The following is an 18180-nucleotide window of genomic DNA, read 5'->3' as shown; positions in this document are numbered from 1 at the left end:
AATTATTGCTGATGGTAGACAAAAATGCTGGAGAAACTCGTCCGGGTGAGGCAGCATCTATGGAGCGAAGGAATAGGTGACGTTTCGGGTCGAAACGTCACCTATTCCTTCGCTCCATAGATGCTGCCTCACCCGCTGATTGGCTCCAGCATTTTTGTCAACCTTTGACTTTTCCAGTGTCTGCAGTTCTTTCTTAAACAGACTTGCTGATGGGTGCTTTTAAATTTAATTACATTTCTTAGTTTTTTTTTTAAATTAGGGATACTGCGCGGAAACAGGCCCTTGGGCCCACCGAGTCTGCGCCGACCAACAATCACCCTGCTGTACACTAGTTATCCCATCCTACACACGAGGGGGGGGGGGGCAATTTACAGAAGCCAATTAGCTTACAAACCTGCGCGTCTTTGGAATGTGAGAAAAACCATAGCAACCGGAGAGAACCCACGTGCAAACTCCACCCAGACAGCACCCAGAGTCAGGATCGAACCCGGCGTCCCTCGTGTTGTAAGGCAGCATTTCTGCCGTTGCACCACTGTGCCGCCCTTAATTTTATTTGATACCACCTTTGAGTTACAGGCCATTTTATGAGCATTCGGAGAAACCCATTATCATATTTCACCCCCCCTCCCTCTCTTACTCGCCCTCAAACATCTCAATTACCCAATTTCAATTTAGAAATGAATAAGAACTCTTCTTTCCCCCAAATTAGTTCCACTTTATAATCCCACAAGGAGCCTTAAAGTATGGAAATAATGTACTACAGATGCTGGTTTACACAAAAGGACATAAAGTTCTGGCGTTACTCAGCATCAGAAAAAAACCACAAAGTGCTGGAGTTACCAGGAGCTTTAATGAGTGCATTAAAATAATATTGGGACTAGAGTAGATGGTGCATCGTGTTTGGCATGGGCGAGTTGGACCGAAGGGCCTGTTTCAGTGCTGCACTCTAATACTCTCATCCAGACCTTTTTTGATACTGTTTGTCATTTGGTTCAGAACTTCAACTGAGAGCTGTGAGGAGGCACTCGTCAAATCTCACTGCCAAGAAGGACGATGAGAAGTGGAAGCTCTCATTTACTTTAGATTAGATTTTGGAGATACACATCGTGGAAATGGACCATTCGGTCCACCAGGTCCATACCGAACAGCGATCATGTCGACTAGCACTATCCTACAGATAGACACCAAAAGCTGGAGTAACTCAGCATCGGGGCAGATGGTCCAGGACAGGCAGCATCTCTGGAGAGAAGAAATGGTGACGTTTCGGGTTGAGACCCTTCTTCAGACCCCCACACTATCCTACACACTAGGGATAAATTACAATTTTTCCCGAAGCCAATTAATATACAAACCAGTGTGTCTTTGGAGTGTGGGGAGAAACAGGAGCACCTGGAAAAACGTATGCAGTCACAGAGAGAACGTACCATCTCCGTACAGATTGCTCCAATAGTCAGGATCGGTCTATGGCGCCATAAGACAACATTTTAACCTCTGCACCACTGTGCTGCCCAATTTCCTTATTTTTCTGTCCTTGGCAAAGGAGCTTTTAGAACTCTCACTGAGTTACTCCAGTTTGAGAATAAGGGGTTGTTAATCCTGGCTAAATTGAACCAGCTAGGACTTCAAAATGGGATTAAGTTTCAGGGTTGCTGGGAGATTTGGTCAAATTGGAATTACTCTCTGCAGAGCTGGGACAGGCTGCGAAGAGGTTCCAGAGTGTCTGGAGCTTAGATACAATTTGCAAGCAAAGAATGGGTAGCCCTGCAAACCCTGTCAATCTAGTGCAAAATGCATAGAATGGATTGGATGGCTGCAAACCAGACATACACCTTATAAATAGTTGTAACTAATGTTGCAGTCAGTAACAATCGATATCTGTAATTGGGTGATTAAAAGACCACCGCCTATGTGGTTCAGCCCCTCAAGGTCCCGGGACATATAAATGTCCGTGATCAGCGTCGATCTTCTGGAAGAGCGCTCAGGACCGCGTACCCTTCTGGAGTGCCTCTGTCTGAGCGAGACCTAGAGGGCTTGAACAGGCAGATGCAAGGATCAAACCCGCGGTGGGATAAGTACAGTGTGTGATTTGTGATGCGCTTTTGGTAAAATAAAATGTAGTTGATTCAAGTGCTTGATTCAGTGTTTTTACTGAAACTAGGCTGGAGAGAAGCTTAGGAATGAGCAATTATTAGGGTAAACCATTTAGAGGAAACACTTTTTCACACAGAGAGTTGTGAGCCTGTGGAATTCTCTGCCTCAGAGGGTGGTGGAGGCCAGTTCTCTGGTAGCTTCAAGAGAGAGTTAGATAGGGCTCTTGAAGATAGTGGAGTCAGGGGATATGGGGAGAAGGCAGGAACGGGGTACTGATTGTAGATGATCAGCCATGATCACATTGAATGGCGGTGCTGGCTTGTAGGGCTGAATGGCCTACTCCTGCACCTATTGTCTATTGTCTTTTTGTGCACTTCTTTAGACGGATGGGCCATTAGTTCAAAGAAGGGTCCCGACCTGAAACATCATCTGTTCATTTCCTTCCACGATTGCTACATATCCCGTTAAGTACCTCCATCGCTTTGTTCTTTTCACATCCTGAAAGCTCAGTTGTTTGTTAATGGGCACATATATCTTGGATTTAACATGCATCAGTGGGTAGTCTTATGAAAGTTATTTTCATCAATGCACAAATTAGATAGTGTGTTCTAATCTGTGAGTCATTCTTCCTGAGATCTGTGCTTCATGAGGTGACATGGAATAACATTGGCAGCCTGCAGTTACAATGGCAATAAGCCAAGCAAGACACACGTCTATCTATGGCAAGTCATTTATATGTATCTTGCGTATCTTTATATGTCTTCTCGCGAAAATATATTATTCTATTCTTTAAAAAAACGTTTGGAGTGGTTGGGTAATTGTTGTACATCTCCATGCGAGCATTTCATAAATACAATCAAAAATGAAGTAAGGTCATAAGGAATAGGAGTAGAAGTAGGCCATTCGGCCCATTAAGTCTACTCCGCCATTCTATCATGGCTGATCTATCTCTCCCTCCTAACCCCATTCTCCTGCCCCAAAACCTCTGACACCTGTACTAACCAAGAATATTTTGAAACTGTCTGAAACTGAAAAGCAGGAGGTCACTCAAAGAAAGGGTGTTTACCTTAACAGAATGGAAAAAATTATAACGTATTCTGGATGGATTACTTCTTTGTACTTTCATTTTCATTCACACGTCTATGGAACGAACTGCCAGAGGGAGTAGTCAGGGCAGGTACTCTAACAACATGTTAAAGACTGCGTCTGGGGAAGGTTTTTGACTCGAAATGTCACCTGTTCCTTTTCTCCAGAGAATGAGTTACTCCAGCATTTTGTGTCTATTTAAAAGACATTTGTAGGGAATATGGGCCAAACGTGGGCATGTTGGACCAGTGTAGATGTGGCATCTTGGTCGCTTGGGCAAGTTGGGCCAAAGGGCGTGTTCCTATGCTGAATGGTTCTTTGACTCTAAAGGGGCTGTCCCACTGTTAGAGCTAATTCAAGAGCTCTCCTGAGTTAAAAAAAAAATCAAACTCATGGTAAGTAGGTAGAATGTATGTCGGATTTCGGGATGTCTCTTAGCGGCTCATAATGCTAACGGCAGGTACTCGGGAAACGAGGTAAGCTCTGGAAGACTCGTGAAGATTTTTTCAACATGTTTAAAAATGTCCACGAGAGCCCCGAGTACCTACGAGCGGCTATTACCGTAATTCTCCGAGTTCGAATCAGGGGAATCTCGGGAGAACTCTTGAATTAGCTCGTACAGTGGGACAGCACCCTGAGTCTTCTTAATACCACATAATATGGCTGATCAAGAAGGCTTTTAAAATATTGCCTTCCTAATTTTCACATCCGAAATGTCAGTTAATTATTAATGTGATATATATTTTATAGACATAACTTCATCGCAATATTGTGATGATCTCTGAACCAGGTTACGTGTAACCAAGGCATTTGACTCTTCAACACATGAATCATGTAATTCTATGTAATGCCTGCATTCAGTTTGCTGCAGAGTGATGGGAGACTAATCTCTACTTAAAGACTAAAATTAAAAAGCAAAAATCTGCAGATGACGGTAAAACCATTAATTGTTTTGAAGAAAACAATTATTAAAGAAACACGTAAATATTAACAATGTTAAAAAAGAATAAACTGATTTATAGATAGTTTAGTTTTCTCTTGGGATCCCCAATGAAACCGGTGGAGTCTCAGATCCTATTCACAAGATTCGATGAATGATTCCCCGATACGTTATTGTCACATGTAGCGAGATACAGTGAAACGCTTTGTTTCTTTGTTCCGGGCGGATCCACGCCAGCTTCCCTGTCGATCTCGGAAGCTCCCCACCGGGCCCCTGCTTCATTCTCCGAGACCCACAGCCAGGCCCCTCCTTCGTTCTCAGCTGCCCCCAGCCGGGTCCACCTACACCCCCGACAGTCCACCTCTCTCTCGGCACCCCCGGCGATTTACCTCGCCCTCGACGGTCCACCTCATTCTTGACTATCCCCCTTCTCCCTCGGCGGTCCCCCCTCGCTCTCGACACTCAAGAATCATGAATGCTGGGTTTAAATCCTGGAACTCCCCCCAGGACAGCCGGGGTTATAATCACGTTAAAAACTCCAGTGGTTCAAAACAATAACACATCACTGCCTTCTCTGAGGCATTCACAGATGGCCAATACAGACAGACACAAAATGAGTCTATATTTGCTATATTTAAGAGGGTTAGATGTGGCCCTTGTGGCGAAAGAGATCAGGGGGTATGGAGAGAAGGCAGGTACAGGATACTGAGTTGGATGATCAGCCATGATCATATTGAATGGCGGTGCAGGCTCGAAGGGCCGAATGGCCTACTCCTGCTCCTATTTTCTATGTTTCTATGTATTCACTGGAGTTTAGAAGGATGAGGGGGGATCTTATAGAAACATATAAAATTATAAAAGGACTGGACAAGCTAGATGCAGGAAAAATGTTCGCAATGTTGGTTGAGTCCAGAACCAGGGGCCACAGTCTTAGAATAAAGGGGAGGTCATTTAAGACTGAGGTGAGAAAAAACTTTTTCACCCAGGGAGTTGTGAATTTATGGAATTCCCTGCCACAGAGGGCAGTGGAGGCCAAATCACTGGATGGATTTAAGAGAGAGTTAGATAGAGCTCCAGGGGCTAGTGGAGTCAAGGGATATGGGGAGAAGGCAGGCACGGGTTATTGATAGGGGACGATCAGCCATGATCACAATGAATGGTGGTGCTGGCTCGAAGGGCCGAATGGCCTCCTCCTGCACCTATTTTCTATGTTTCTATGTTTCTATGAGTAACTCAGCGGGATCGGGAGCATCTCTGGAGAGAAGGAATGGGTGGCGTTTCAAGTCGAGACCCTTCTCCAGACTGAAATTTAAAATATTTTAATATATTTAACCTATTCTTTTCTGGTCAATACAGATGCTGGCCTTGACACCAAGGCCAGATCGAAAAGAAGTAAATGAAGAGGAAAATGTTATTGCGTACATTTGAATGCCACTGAGAACGAAACGGGACCTGGCATTTCAAATAGATATCTGTTACAGAATGAGGTCAGAAATTTGTTCTTAAGATCATGTTATAAAAAGGACCAATGAACATTGTTTTAAAAAGACCCTTGGACAGGCACGGTGGATAGGAATGCTTCAGAGGGATAGACAGAGTTGACGTGGAAAAGCTTTTCCCACTGAGAGTAGGGAAGATTCAAACAAGGGGACATGACTTGAGAATTAAGGGACTGAAGTTTAGGGGTAACATGAGGGGGAACTTCTTTACTCAGAGAGTGGTAGCTGTGTGGAATGAGCTTCCAGTGAAGGTGGTGGAGGCAGGTTCGTTTTTATCATTTAAAAATAAAATGGATAGTTATATGGATGGGAAGGGAATGGAGGGTTATGGTCTGAGCGCAGGTACATGGGACTAGGGGAGAATAAGTGTTCGGCACGGACTAGAAGGGTCGAGATGGCCTGTTTCCGTGCTGTAATTGTTATATGGTTATATTATATGGTTATAGGCAAATGGGACCAGCCTAGATGGGGCTGGTCTCCTAGTTGGCATGGAGAAAGTCATAGTCAGAGTCCTATCACAAGGAAACAGGCCTTTCGGCCCATCTTGTCCACGCCAACCAACATATCCCATCTACACTAGTCTCACCTACCTGCATTTGGCTCATATCCCTCTAAACTTATCCTATCCATATACCTGTCTGGATGTCTCTTAAACGTTGCAATAGTACCTGCCTCAACTACCATTTTCGGCAGCTCGTTCCATGCACCCACCACCCTTTGTGAGAAAAAGTTGCCCCTCGAGTACCTATTAAATCTTTCCCCTCTCACCTTAAACCTATGTCCTTTGGTTCTCGATTCCCAAAAGACCTGTTTCCATGCTGTAAGCTGAAGGGCCTGATGCAATGCTTTCGGACTTTTGTGGCAAAATCCTGGAAGTATTGAAAAATAATCTATTTTTACTCTGCTGCCAATGTATTCCCTCCTCTGCGATTCCTTCCATCAGCTAATTAACTTGAGTGCTCAACAAAAACACAATTTCAAATAATTTCTACTTAGAACATTGTTGATTTTATTTATTTTAATACCACAGAGCAAAAACGCTCTTGGTTCCAAATGGCTCACGTTGAACCTTTTTATTCATTACACCGATGATATTTATTTTGGCAATTCTTTTTATACACAGTCCCACATTTTTTTTTTTTAATTTACACTGTACATACAGTCATTCTACATTTGACATGCCCTTTCACAAGTATAGACACAACTTAGGAGATCAACGATCAACGATCAACACACTGTAGATCTAGTGTACTGAAATCCAATTGATTAGTTGCAGCATACAAGCAATATTCATCCCAGTTTTTGGATAACATTAACAGAAAGATAAAGGAAAAATTATACACAAGCAGCTGACACACAAGAGCAAGCGTATAGAGTAGATGAGCGGTGGGGTTTATTTTGCCCAAACCTGACTATGAACAGATGCATTGCAGTCAGGGACATCGCCAACATTAAGAACAGGAGAGTCAAATATAGTACTTTTTAAATTAAGGTAATAGATATTCTTAAGCCCCTTAAATCATCTGTTTTGTGTCTGTAATACTGGTTACATACTGGTCCAATAGGTTATAGTTACGTGTGTGGTATTCTTTAATATTATACCATTAGAAAGAATACAAGGACAATACATATTGGAGCCTCATCCACCATTGATCGTAAAATGGAACAACATTAGTCAATTTCAGTCAAAGTTAAACAAAATCGTAGCAGTGCAAGGCTATTGCTGGAAGCAATACCCAACTTGATCTCAAAGTTTGCAAATAACCATACATAATACTTTACAATCATTATAAATTCTATCAAATGTAATCTGGTCGAGTTATCATAAAATAATGTTGTTTTATTAATCCATATCACAGTGACATCATATCCATAAAATAGCATGAAGACAAACTGTACAATAATATGAAAGAAATCAGAACATTATGATTGAAAATTGGACAACTCTATGCCTGGGAGCATTCAAACTTGATTTATTTGATCACCCATGCAAATGAGAAACATAACTTGTTTAATTGCTTCAACAGTGTCTTCTTTGGAGGCTCCCCCCGTGAATGGTCTAACACACAGTGTCACGGACTGATGAGGCCGATCATCCATTTCCACAGTTTACTTTCAGCTTTTCATTTAAAACGTGTCATCAATGGAGTTTATTCACTGGAGTTTAGAAGGACGAGGGGATATCTTATAGAAACATATAAAAATTATAAATGGACTGGACAAGCTAGATGCAGGAAAAATGTTCCCTATGTTGGGTGAGTCCAGAACCAGGGGCCACAGTCTCAGAATAAAGGGGAGGTCATTCAAGACTGAGGTGAGAAAAAACTTTTTCTCCCAGAGAGTTGTAAATTTATGGAATTCCCTGCCACAGAGGGCAGTGGAGGCCAAGTCACTGGATGGATTTAATAGAAAGTTAGATAGAGCGCTAGGGGCTAGTGGAGTCAAGGGTTATATGGGGAGAAGGCAGGCACGGGTTATTGATAGGGGACGATCAGCCATGATCACAATGAATGGCGGTGCAGGCTCGAAGGGCAGAATGGCCTCCTCCTGCACCTATTTTCTATTTTCTATGTTTCTATGTTTCTATGATGGCATGAGCTGAAAGTTACTGAAAGTGGGGAGCAGATGGAGAAGGGGCAAATTGGTTTCATCGTGTGTTAATTTTGATGGCACCATTGGCGTAAAAACAGTTGTGTGCAAGCCTAGCGACTGATCATTATCCATTGTTAATCAAGGTTTGTTGACTTGCTTAAATATATAATCAATCGCTCAAAGACACTGCTTATTTAAAAAAAAATACTGAGGCTGCAGGGAAAATATTTCAGAATCATAGAAGTGTTATGGCACAGAATGGGTTTATTCAGCCCATCAAGTCTAAACCACCATTCCCATCAATACCATTTCCTCAGTCTTTCCATATATTTTGCAAATTATTCTCTTCCCTATTCTCTCTGAAAACTCTGCGTGATATTGCCCTTTCTTGATAAAGCCTCTGATTGATTCTGGTTTCACCACCGGTAAAGATAGCGAGTTCCAGATCAGAACAAGTCTTGGTATTAAAAACATTCCTTACTTCCCACATATTTTGCCTATATATTCTCTTCTTTTCTTCCCAGTCCTCTTTAAAAACTCTGAATGATTCAGCTTTCTCCATCCGTAAAGGTAGTGAGTTTCAATTCAGATGCAGCCTCTGCATTAAAAAATTCTGGGCGTATCTCTGGCTTTCCATAGGCAACTTTTAAATCTGTGCCCATAGCTTCTTGCAACTTGTACTTCTTGGAGTAACTTCCCTCATTTTACCTTGTCTAAATCCATCATGATTCTATGCACTTCCAACAAAGGTCCTCTCAAAGTTCTTGGCTCCAAGGGGAATCTTCCCGCCTGTTGCTGGAATCCCTCATCACTAAAGATGTGATGGTTGTGCGAGAGTCAGGGAGGGATGGTTTGATTCACAGGACAATGGGGAGATTGGGAGGTATCTTGTATCGTTGCAATGTTAAAGGGAGTCGCAGCATTGTCGTGTAAGAAAATGTAAAACTATAATACTTTAACCTGAACATTGGATCAACCTAAATGTTAGCGTTTCATTCCAACTGAAGAAGTTCCGCCATTTCTTGAAGTCAAATGTTCATTCATGATCAGTGAGATATTGATCCCAGTGCCATACAGTTTTTATATTAAAGATGGCAAGAAAACAACACTTGATGGGACAAACAGGAATTAAAAGAGTGGTATATACATGTATGTATTTATTTAGAAGCTGAGTTATAGCGCAACATTTTTAAATGTATTCATTTTTCAGGTAATCATGAGGTAACCTGTGTTTAGAATGTCCTAGTTTGACTTTAGAACGTGGTTATATTACAAGATCACAGGGGGTGCGTTTCACTTCTGGATAATGATCTTTGCTTTCATCATTAATGTTTTATAGTTTCAATGAGGGCCGTTGAATACATTTGCAGGCTGTCGACTATAAGTATAAATAAACAGTTATTACCTCTTCAATTAATGACACTGCTCAAAACCGAAAATATATCTCAAAGCACAGGAAAACGGAATATACATTAATTTGCTAAAACTCCACCGTTTGCGTCTTCAGTTACCAGTTGCATTACAACTTATAACAAATTGTTGTTAACCGCATCACATGATCTGCACAGTATATTTCATTTCACTTGCACTTTATGTGCAATGTAACAAATAAAACCGTATTGTATTGTATATACAGCTAGACTGTTTGGTTTTGCTTGTGTTAACACTTGCACCACATCATGTGCCTTTTCCACTAAAGGGTGAGTAGACACAAAATTACTTTCCATTAATGTACAAAAGTTGCCGTCCATCTTTTCAGCAAACGCATACAAAGTGTACCCCCCCCCACCCTCTCCCCCCACAAACGTCACACTGGAAATCGCATGCCGAACTATATTCAGAAGCTAGTAAAGTGACTGTGCTGAAGTACTTACATCTAATGTGAGATCTGTTTTACAGAGGCATTCTGATTAACAAATTCTGTTGCACTCGTGTTTTCCCCATCCCGTTATATTTGTAGAAAATGTCCTAATAATACTAATGGTAGTATTGCGTTACTCTTATCTATATACACAAGATTCATAGGCAATACCAAGAACAACCATAGGATTTTTCACTTATCCTATTGGATAGCATTGGATTTAAGTTATAAGACTCTAAATAGGTTACATATAATTTATGAATAGTTTGTCGAATGGTTATTTAGCAGTTGTAGGTCTTTATTTCTTTACTATTGATGAATCTACAAATTGCATATGCATCGTGTGTGTGAGAATCTACAGGAGCTGACTGTACAATCTTATAAATTTGTATACTACACAAATTTAATTGTTGAAATATTATACTATAGACTTTCTAAAGCGCTTTGTCCCTCTGGCCAACTAAATTCTGGCGATGACCCTGGCAGAGATAGGTTAAAGTTCACAAATGTAGAGGAACAACTGCAGTGAGTTCTCACGTTTATATACTAGATCTACAGACACCTACACATATTTAAAACACTAAGACACAAGGAAGTTAAAGACAAAATATTTCAGTTTTCACACAGAGGCAAGAAAATATCGTTCTACGCAGAATAACGGGGATTTTGCAGTTATCGTGCATTTCTCAGGAGACAGCTCTGATACCCCATAAGGTTTAAACCTGGCAATAAGAAGGAAAAATCGCTGCCTTGATTGGAATATTTAGATAGAAAATTCTGGATATGGAGCTCAGAATGGAAACCTGGTGTCTACTGTAAGTAATAAAAAGAGAACTCCAAGTTTGTATTGAAAGATTCTTCAAGATCTTCTTGGATGTTTTGTCTTTTTTTAGAGGTTTCATTAGTAAAGATGACAAAGATTACAGGGAGAAAGTGGGAGAATGGGATTGAGAGGGAAAGATGGATCAGCCATGGTCAAATGGCAGTGAGCTCGATGGGGCAAAGTGCCTAATTCTGCTCCTATTTCTTATGGTCCTTATGGTCTCAATGGATTCTGGCTGTTTAGAGGATTAGGCTAGAATTGTTATATTGTTTTTGATTACGTGAATTGATTGAAAGATACAGCATGGAAACATGCCGGTCATCGATCACTCTAGTTTGCACTAGTTCCCACTTTTACATCCACTTTCTCCACACCAGCAGCAATTTACAGAGGCTTTTTAACCTATGAATTGGTACCTCTTTCGTGTAAGGGAGGAAACCGGAGCATCCGGCAGAAACCCACATGGTCTCAGCGAGACCATGCAAACTCCACACAGACAGAGCCCCAGTTCAGGATCGAACCCGGGTCTCTGGCACTGAGAGGTAGGAGCTCTACCAACTGCACCACTGTGCTGCCCATACACAAACCACATTAAAAAAATAAATACAAATTCTGCAGAGATATGGTTGCTCAGAAAATGAATCTTGGGCAAAATGTCAAAATGAAGACAGGTACCATCATGAGAGGAAGAATTCGGAACAAAATTAATGACCCTCCACATATGTTTAAATTTCACTTCAAATTAACATATGGTAAAAAAATTATGCAAGATTAAAAAAAACTGAAGGTATTTATCTTGACAATTAATTTGCTGAAAACGGTTAAATAGTGTCAAATATTGTAAATACATTCTTGAGCTGAATCAATATTGTATTGACCCGGTGTTAGAAAAGTGCTGGAGTAACTCAGTAGGTCAGGAAGCATCTCTAGTGAAAAGGAATAGGCAACATTTCAGGTCGAGACCCTTCTTCAGTCAGGTCACTATTTGATTCAAATATTGAGCCAATTTGTTATAACATCGAAAAGAAAACACAAAGTGCTGGAGAAACTCGACGGGTCAAGCAGCATCTGTGGAGGGAATGGACAGACAATGTTTTGGGTCAGGACCCTTCTTCAGACTGCTAGGAGTGAGGGGAGAAAGCTGGAAAAGAGCGGTGGGGAGAGGTGGGACAAAGCTGTATTGCCATGTTTGTTTTGTCCACTGGAGGTCAGAATCCTGCAAACATTAGCCTCAAAACTGATTCCCAGACAATGGTGCTAAACACACCGTGAAGTCACATCAGCGTGTTGCACGCTCCCTCAGAAATAAACTCCACTGAGGTAATCGCAGGAATAGTAAAACACTTTAGAGTGAATAGAGGCCATCATTCCATTGCTCTCCATTTGCCAGTGAAAGCAAAATAAAAGTAAGCAAGCCCAAAATCCATTTCTGATAGAGTCATAGATAGAGTCATAGTGATACAGTGTGGAAACAGGCCCTTCGGCCCAACTTGCCCACACCATCCAACCTATCCCAGCTACACTCATCCCACCTGCTTGCATTTGGCCCATACCCCATCCAAACCTGTATCTGTCCAACTGTTTCTTAAACGCTGGGATAGTCCCTGCCCTAACTACCTCCTCTGGCAGCACATTCCGTACATCCACCACCCTTTGTGTGAAAAAGTTACCCCACAGATTAAATTCCTCAGACCAGGTTAAGATTTTACAGGGCAGAAGAGTTGAAGTAGAAGAAGTATACTTGTCATTGGAAGAATCTTTGCAAAAGCCTATGTGGATCCAAGTAAAGGAAACAGAATATCCCAGAATCACGCCCATCTTTGCAATGCTGGGAATATTTTGCTAACATGTTGCCTCATGTTTCCAGTTCTGGGGAATGTTTAGTTGTATTCCTCTGCTGAGAGCCGCAATCATCACACTTCTGCTGATAGCTTGCAGCAACTATTTTCTAACGACTACCTTGCATTCTGAATAAAGGATGGGAGTAATAGGCAGGATTTGCAATCCCGCTGGATGGAAGAGGGATGATATCAGATCGGTAGCCTGTATAAACCCGACATTTATTCCTCTCCTCATTCCCCTGGCTTCACAAGAAAGGAAGAAGAACAAAATACGTTGTGAACACTTTAGCAGGTCAGGCAAAATCCATGGAAAGAGCATCAACGTCTCAGATCAAAGACTTGTTAACAGGAATAACTTCTTCCCCATGGTTATCAGGCTTCGGAATGGTCTTTCCATAAGCTAGGATACTACCATATAACCATATAACCATATAACAATTACAGCACGGAAACAGGCCATCTCGGCCCTACAAGTCCATGCCGAACAATTTTTTTTCCCCTTAGTCCCACCTGCCTGCACTCGTACCATAACCCTCCATTCCCTTCTCATCCATATGCCTATCCAATTTATTTTTAAATGATACCAATGATACTGTCTGATTCCTCTCTACCCCATTGTGGACAAGGGACTTTGTCTATGCAACTGATGCACTACACGCTGAGAACTATATTCTGTACTCTGTATCCTTACCTCGTGTACTTGAGTTTGGCTTGATTGTATTTATGTGTAGTATTATCTGATTTGATCCGATAGCATTAAAAAAAAAGAAGCTTTTCACTGTAGCTCAGTGCCCGTGACAATAATAAATATGAACCCAAGAACGTTTACATTTCCAACCAACATTAGATTGTCTTACCAAGAGTTGTGAAGTACATTCATTGGTCTTGTCAATTAATCTTTCTTTGGAAATGTTTTTGAGAAGCACATTGGGTTTTATTTTCTCTGTTAAATGTTCTGATAGAGTGATACAGTGTAACAGAGCCCTTCGGCCCAACTTGCCCACACCGACCAACATGTCTCAGCTAAACTAGTCCCACCTGCCTGCGTTTGGCCCATATCCCTCCAAACCTGTCCTGTCCATGTACCAGTCTAACTGTTTCTCAAATGTTGGGATAGTCCCTGCCTCAGCTACCTCCTCTGGCAGCTTGTTCCGTACACCCACCACCCTTTGTGTGAGAAAGTTACACAGATTCCTATTAAATCTTTCCCCCCTCACTTTAAAGGGTGATGAAGGGTCTTTGATCTGAGAGGTGGTCTCTTATTTCTCCTTCCAGGGCTGCCTGACCTGCTCTGACATTTCTCTTTTTATTTCAGATTTTTAACACCTGCGTGTTTTTTTAAATTATTTATTCGCTAGAAGGTAAAAGGCTCAACAGACAGGTGATAAATCACAGAATAGCTGAATTTCCACTCTCAACATTGAACTTTAAGATGTATCCATTAGTCTTACAATTTAAACAAAAAAGAATGATGTTTTTGAGAATAACTTTGGGCCTTTTTTAGACTGTTTCAGGTGCTTGCTGTTCTGTGTGGAAAAAAATAACCAGCCATCTGTTGTGTTATTCCTGTCCCAGATTATCAAAAATGATATGAACACTGTACTGTTAGTGGGCTGGAGTGATCTACATTGGGCTATGTAGATACAAAATCAAACTGCTTACATTTCCTGTTTATTTTTCAGAAGAGCATGAGCAAGGAAGACTGCACAGCAATAGTACATTAAAGGAGAAAGTCCAAAGCTGAAAACCAGCTGTGCAGTTCACTATGTCTAATGGAAGAAAGAAGTTGGCAAATGCAAAACTATGGTAAGACATTCCTCCCAGCTGCCTGTGGTCTAGACCTTCCATCATGGTCGACACGGTGGCGCAGCGGTAACGTTGCTGCTTACAGCACATAGCGCCAGAGACCCAGGTTCAATTCCGACCATGGGTGCTTATCTGTACGGAGTTTGTACGTTCTCCCTGTGACCTGCGAGGGTTTTCTCTGAGATAATAGACAATAGACAATAGATTGAAGAAGGGTTTCGGCCCGAAACGTTGCCTACTTCCTTTGCTCCATAGATGCTGGTGTGCCCGCGGAGTTTCTCCAGCATTTTTGTCTACCTCCAATAGACAATAGACAATAGACAATACGTGCAGGAGGAGGCCATTTGGCCCTTCGAGCCAGCACCACCATTCAATGTGATCATGGCTGATCATCCCCAATCAGTACCTCGTTCCTGCCTTATCCCCATATTCCCCGTCTCCACTATCTATAAGAGCCCTATCTAGCTCTCTCTTGAAAGTATCCAGAGAATCGGCCTCCACCGCCCTCTGAGACAGAGAATTCCACAGACATCCAAAGACTTGCGGGTTTGTAGGTTAATTGGCTTGGTATAAAATGTAAATTGTCCCTAGTGTGTGTAGGGTAGTGTTAATATGCGGGGATCGCTGGCCGGCACGGACTCGGTGGGCCGAGTGGCCTGTTTCCATGCTGTATCTCTAACCTACACTAAAATCACACTTGAAAGCCAGGAGAAAAATGCAAGAGTTGCTCCAAGGAAATCCCTGGCTAATGCTTGACTATTCACCACAAAACTACGCTACGAAGGAACTACGCTCTGAGCGAAATAAATGTTGGAATCATCATGAAATTGTATTAATGTTTTGGGCATTCCTATTCAGCTCCGCTTTTACGAATTCACTTGAAATATTTTATATATAATTCAAACTACAAGAGGCACAATGCATATTTTACAGACAAACATGAGGTCGAAGGCCATTCAGGTTTCAAATGAACACTCTATAGGGTTTTGGTCACGCAGTCAATGCCTTTCATGAAATCTAATTAATGTTTTGATTTTGGAGTATTATTGAAGATCTCTAAAATAATAATAACTGATTGTTATCCTCTGCGTCTGGAATTATTTATTTTTTCACTTCAGTGGAACCAATTTATCAGAGGTTGAGTACGATGGCTAAAAATAAATTCCAACGTAATTCTTTTCTTATAGGAAAGGAATGCACAATGAAATTCCTTTACATACTATAATATATGTAAAATAATATAATTAATTGAATAATGTGTATATATTCTTTGTTTAAAATTATTTGAGTGCATTTTTGCTAGAAAATCAGAAATGTATTACTTTTCAGGAAAAAATAAAAAGGAAAAAAATTGACAGCAATATTACATCAAATGAGAAAATGTGTTTAAAAAGTTCATATTTTGCATTATAAGGGCACTGGTAATTGTACTACCACCATCCTACAGTATTTTCTGAAAAAAAAAGTTAGCAAATGCAAAACTATGGCCAGAAATTCCTCTCAGCTGCCTCTAACACCCTATTGTAATTTCTGGAGAAAAAAAACCTCAAGAATTAATTTTATCAAAGTGGTTTGATGTTTCAGATCTATTGTTAATAAATGTGTTTGGACAGCATTAGTGGAAATGCACAAGTCCACAGTTTTCATTTCTTTGGGACACCGCTTACAATTGGCAAATGGTTCATTCATCATTACCACAAGGGTGGAATCTAGAGCCACGGGCAAGTATGCAGTCTACAATGACATAAAATTAGCAACAAGGATTAGAGACGATGATTAACTTCTCATAAGATCCTCTACTCCGATCTATACCGACATTGCCCATTGAAAATATAATGAAAAATGCAACTTACTGATTTAGTGAATATTAAGAAATGGAATTATTTCACATCACGGATTCTATAAATATCTTGTTAGGATGAATTATGTGCCATTATTTTCCATCAGCGTTGCCTCAAAACTTTACTAATGTGACAGATTATATGATTCACTGCGACTGAAGAATTCAAATTGACTTAGATATATAGATGAGAGGGTAAATCTAATAAGTGGAGACATGTTGGATAAAAAGCCCACTGTCAGACTAGGTTCACTGTCGCTTCTTGGTCTATCAGTAATACGGACAATCGTGGGCTGAAGCCTTATTAAATACATGGCTTTGAATTAGGTGAGAGTGTGTACAGTCGAGAAAGGAAAATGTAAACCGCACGGAACCTAAAGGGAAAGCAAAGAGGAAGTACTTGTGTGTAACAATTAGTTGTTTGTCTACGCAACGGATCTTGTTATTCAAACATTTCACTTGACCACTGCCATTGGGCACCAAAAAATCCAATGGACGGCTGTTCCGAATCACATGAGCACCTGGTTCCTTGTGTCAGGAAGTCGGAGTCCCACCAAGCCACCGCAGACGAGGACAGTGGACGCCAACAGAATCGGGATCGATTTGGTTATACCCACCAAGGAGCCGAAGATCAGATTTCCAAGTACCGTAGCAGCTTTGCACAGGGCATTCAGGAATCCGAATCCTGTGGCTCTGTTGAAAGAAATCAAAGAACATTATTTTAGTTTAAGGGAATGATGTTAGTATTTGCCCACCACCGATTTTCCAGCCACTGGTGGTCTGGCATCTCCTTTAATCCGGGCAAAACTATGAGCGCGCACTTGTAATCACCGTCCGAAGTCCCTCTGAAAATGTTGGGTGTGGTCAATAGACAACAATAGTCAACAATTGTTGGACGACACATGGCGCAATGGGCTAAGTGGTCGGCTGGCAACCGGAAGGTAGCCGGTTCGAATCCCGCTTGGAGTGCATACTGTCGTTGTGTCCTTGGGGCAAGACACTTCACCCACCTTTGCCTGTGTGTAAAATGTAATGTAATTATGTGAAGCACTTTGGGGTCAATGCAAGTTGACTAAAAATGTGCTATATAAATAAGATTATTATTATTATTATTATAATAGGTGCAGGAGTAGGCCATTCGGCCCTTCGACCCAGCACCGCCATTCAATGAGATCGTGGCTGATCATCCAAAATCAGAACCCCGTTGCTGCCTTCTCCCCATATCCCCTGACTCTGCTATCTTTAAGAGCTCCATCTAACTCTCTCTTGAAAGCATCCAGAGAATTGGCATCCACTGCCTTCTGAGGCAGAGAATCCCTCATCTTCGTTCTAAATGGCCTACCCCTTATTCTTAATCTGTAGATCCTGGTTCTGGACTCCCCCAACATCGGGAACATGTTTCTCGCCTCAAGCGTGTCCAAACCCTTCATAATCTTATATGTTTCAATAATATATCCCCTCATCCTTCTTAATTCCAGAGTATACAAGCAAAGCCTCTCCATTCTCTCACCGTATGACAGTCCTGCCATCCTGGGAATTAACCTTGTAAACCTACCCTGCACTCCCTCAATAGCAAGAATGTTCTTCCTCAAATTAGGGGACCAAAACTGCACAGAATACGCCAGGTGTGGTCTCCCTGGGGCACTGTACAACTGCTCTTTGCTCCTGTACTCAACTCCTCTTGTTATGAAGGCCAACTTTGCTTTCAGATTCAGGTTCAGATTCAGATTCAATTTTAATTGTCATTGTCAGTGTACAGTACAGAGACAACGAAATGCATTCACTGCTTGCTGTACCTGCA

General features: G+C 41.4%; 1 protein-coding gene across 2 annotated transcripts in view; it reads right to left on the bottom strand.

Moving 5' to 3' along the window:
• Positions 1-5107: 5107 nt before the first annotated feature.
• sv2ca (synaptic vesicle glycoprotein 2Ca) overlaps positions 5108-18180 on the bottom strand; it is a 215782-nt gene continuing 202709 nt past the window's right edge. For both annotated transcript variants that reach the window (XM_055631380.1, XM_055631384.1), the window contains exon 13: positions 5108-17072. In XM_055631380.1, the coding sequence (XP_055487355.1) occupies positions 16889-17072 (184 nt within the window). In that variant the 3' untranslated portion in view covers positions 5108-16888. The remainder of the gene's footprint in view (positions 17073-18180) is intronic.

Source organism: Leucoraja erinacea, chromosome 3 (assembly GCF_028641065.1).
Source record: "Leucoraja erinacea ecotype New England chromosome 3, Leri_hhj_1, whole genome shotgun sequence".
Lineage (NCBI taxonomy): Eukaryota > Metazoa > Chordata > Chondrichthyes > Rajiformes > Rajidae > Leucoraja > Leucoraja erinaceus.
Note: the sequence above shows the minus strand (reverse complement) of the source record. Positions and strands in the feature narration are given on the sequence as shown.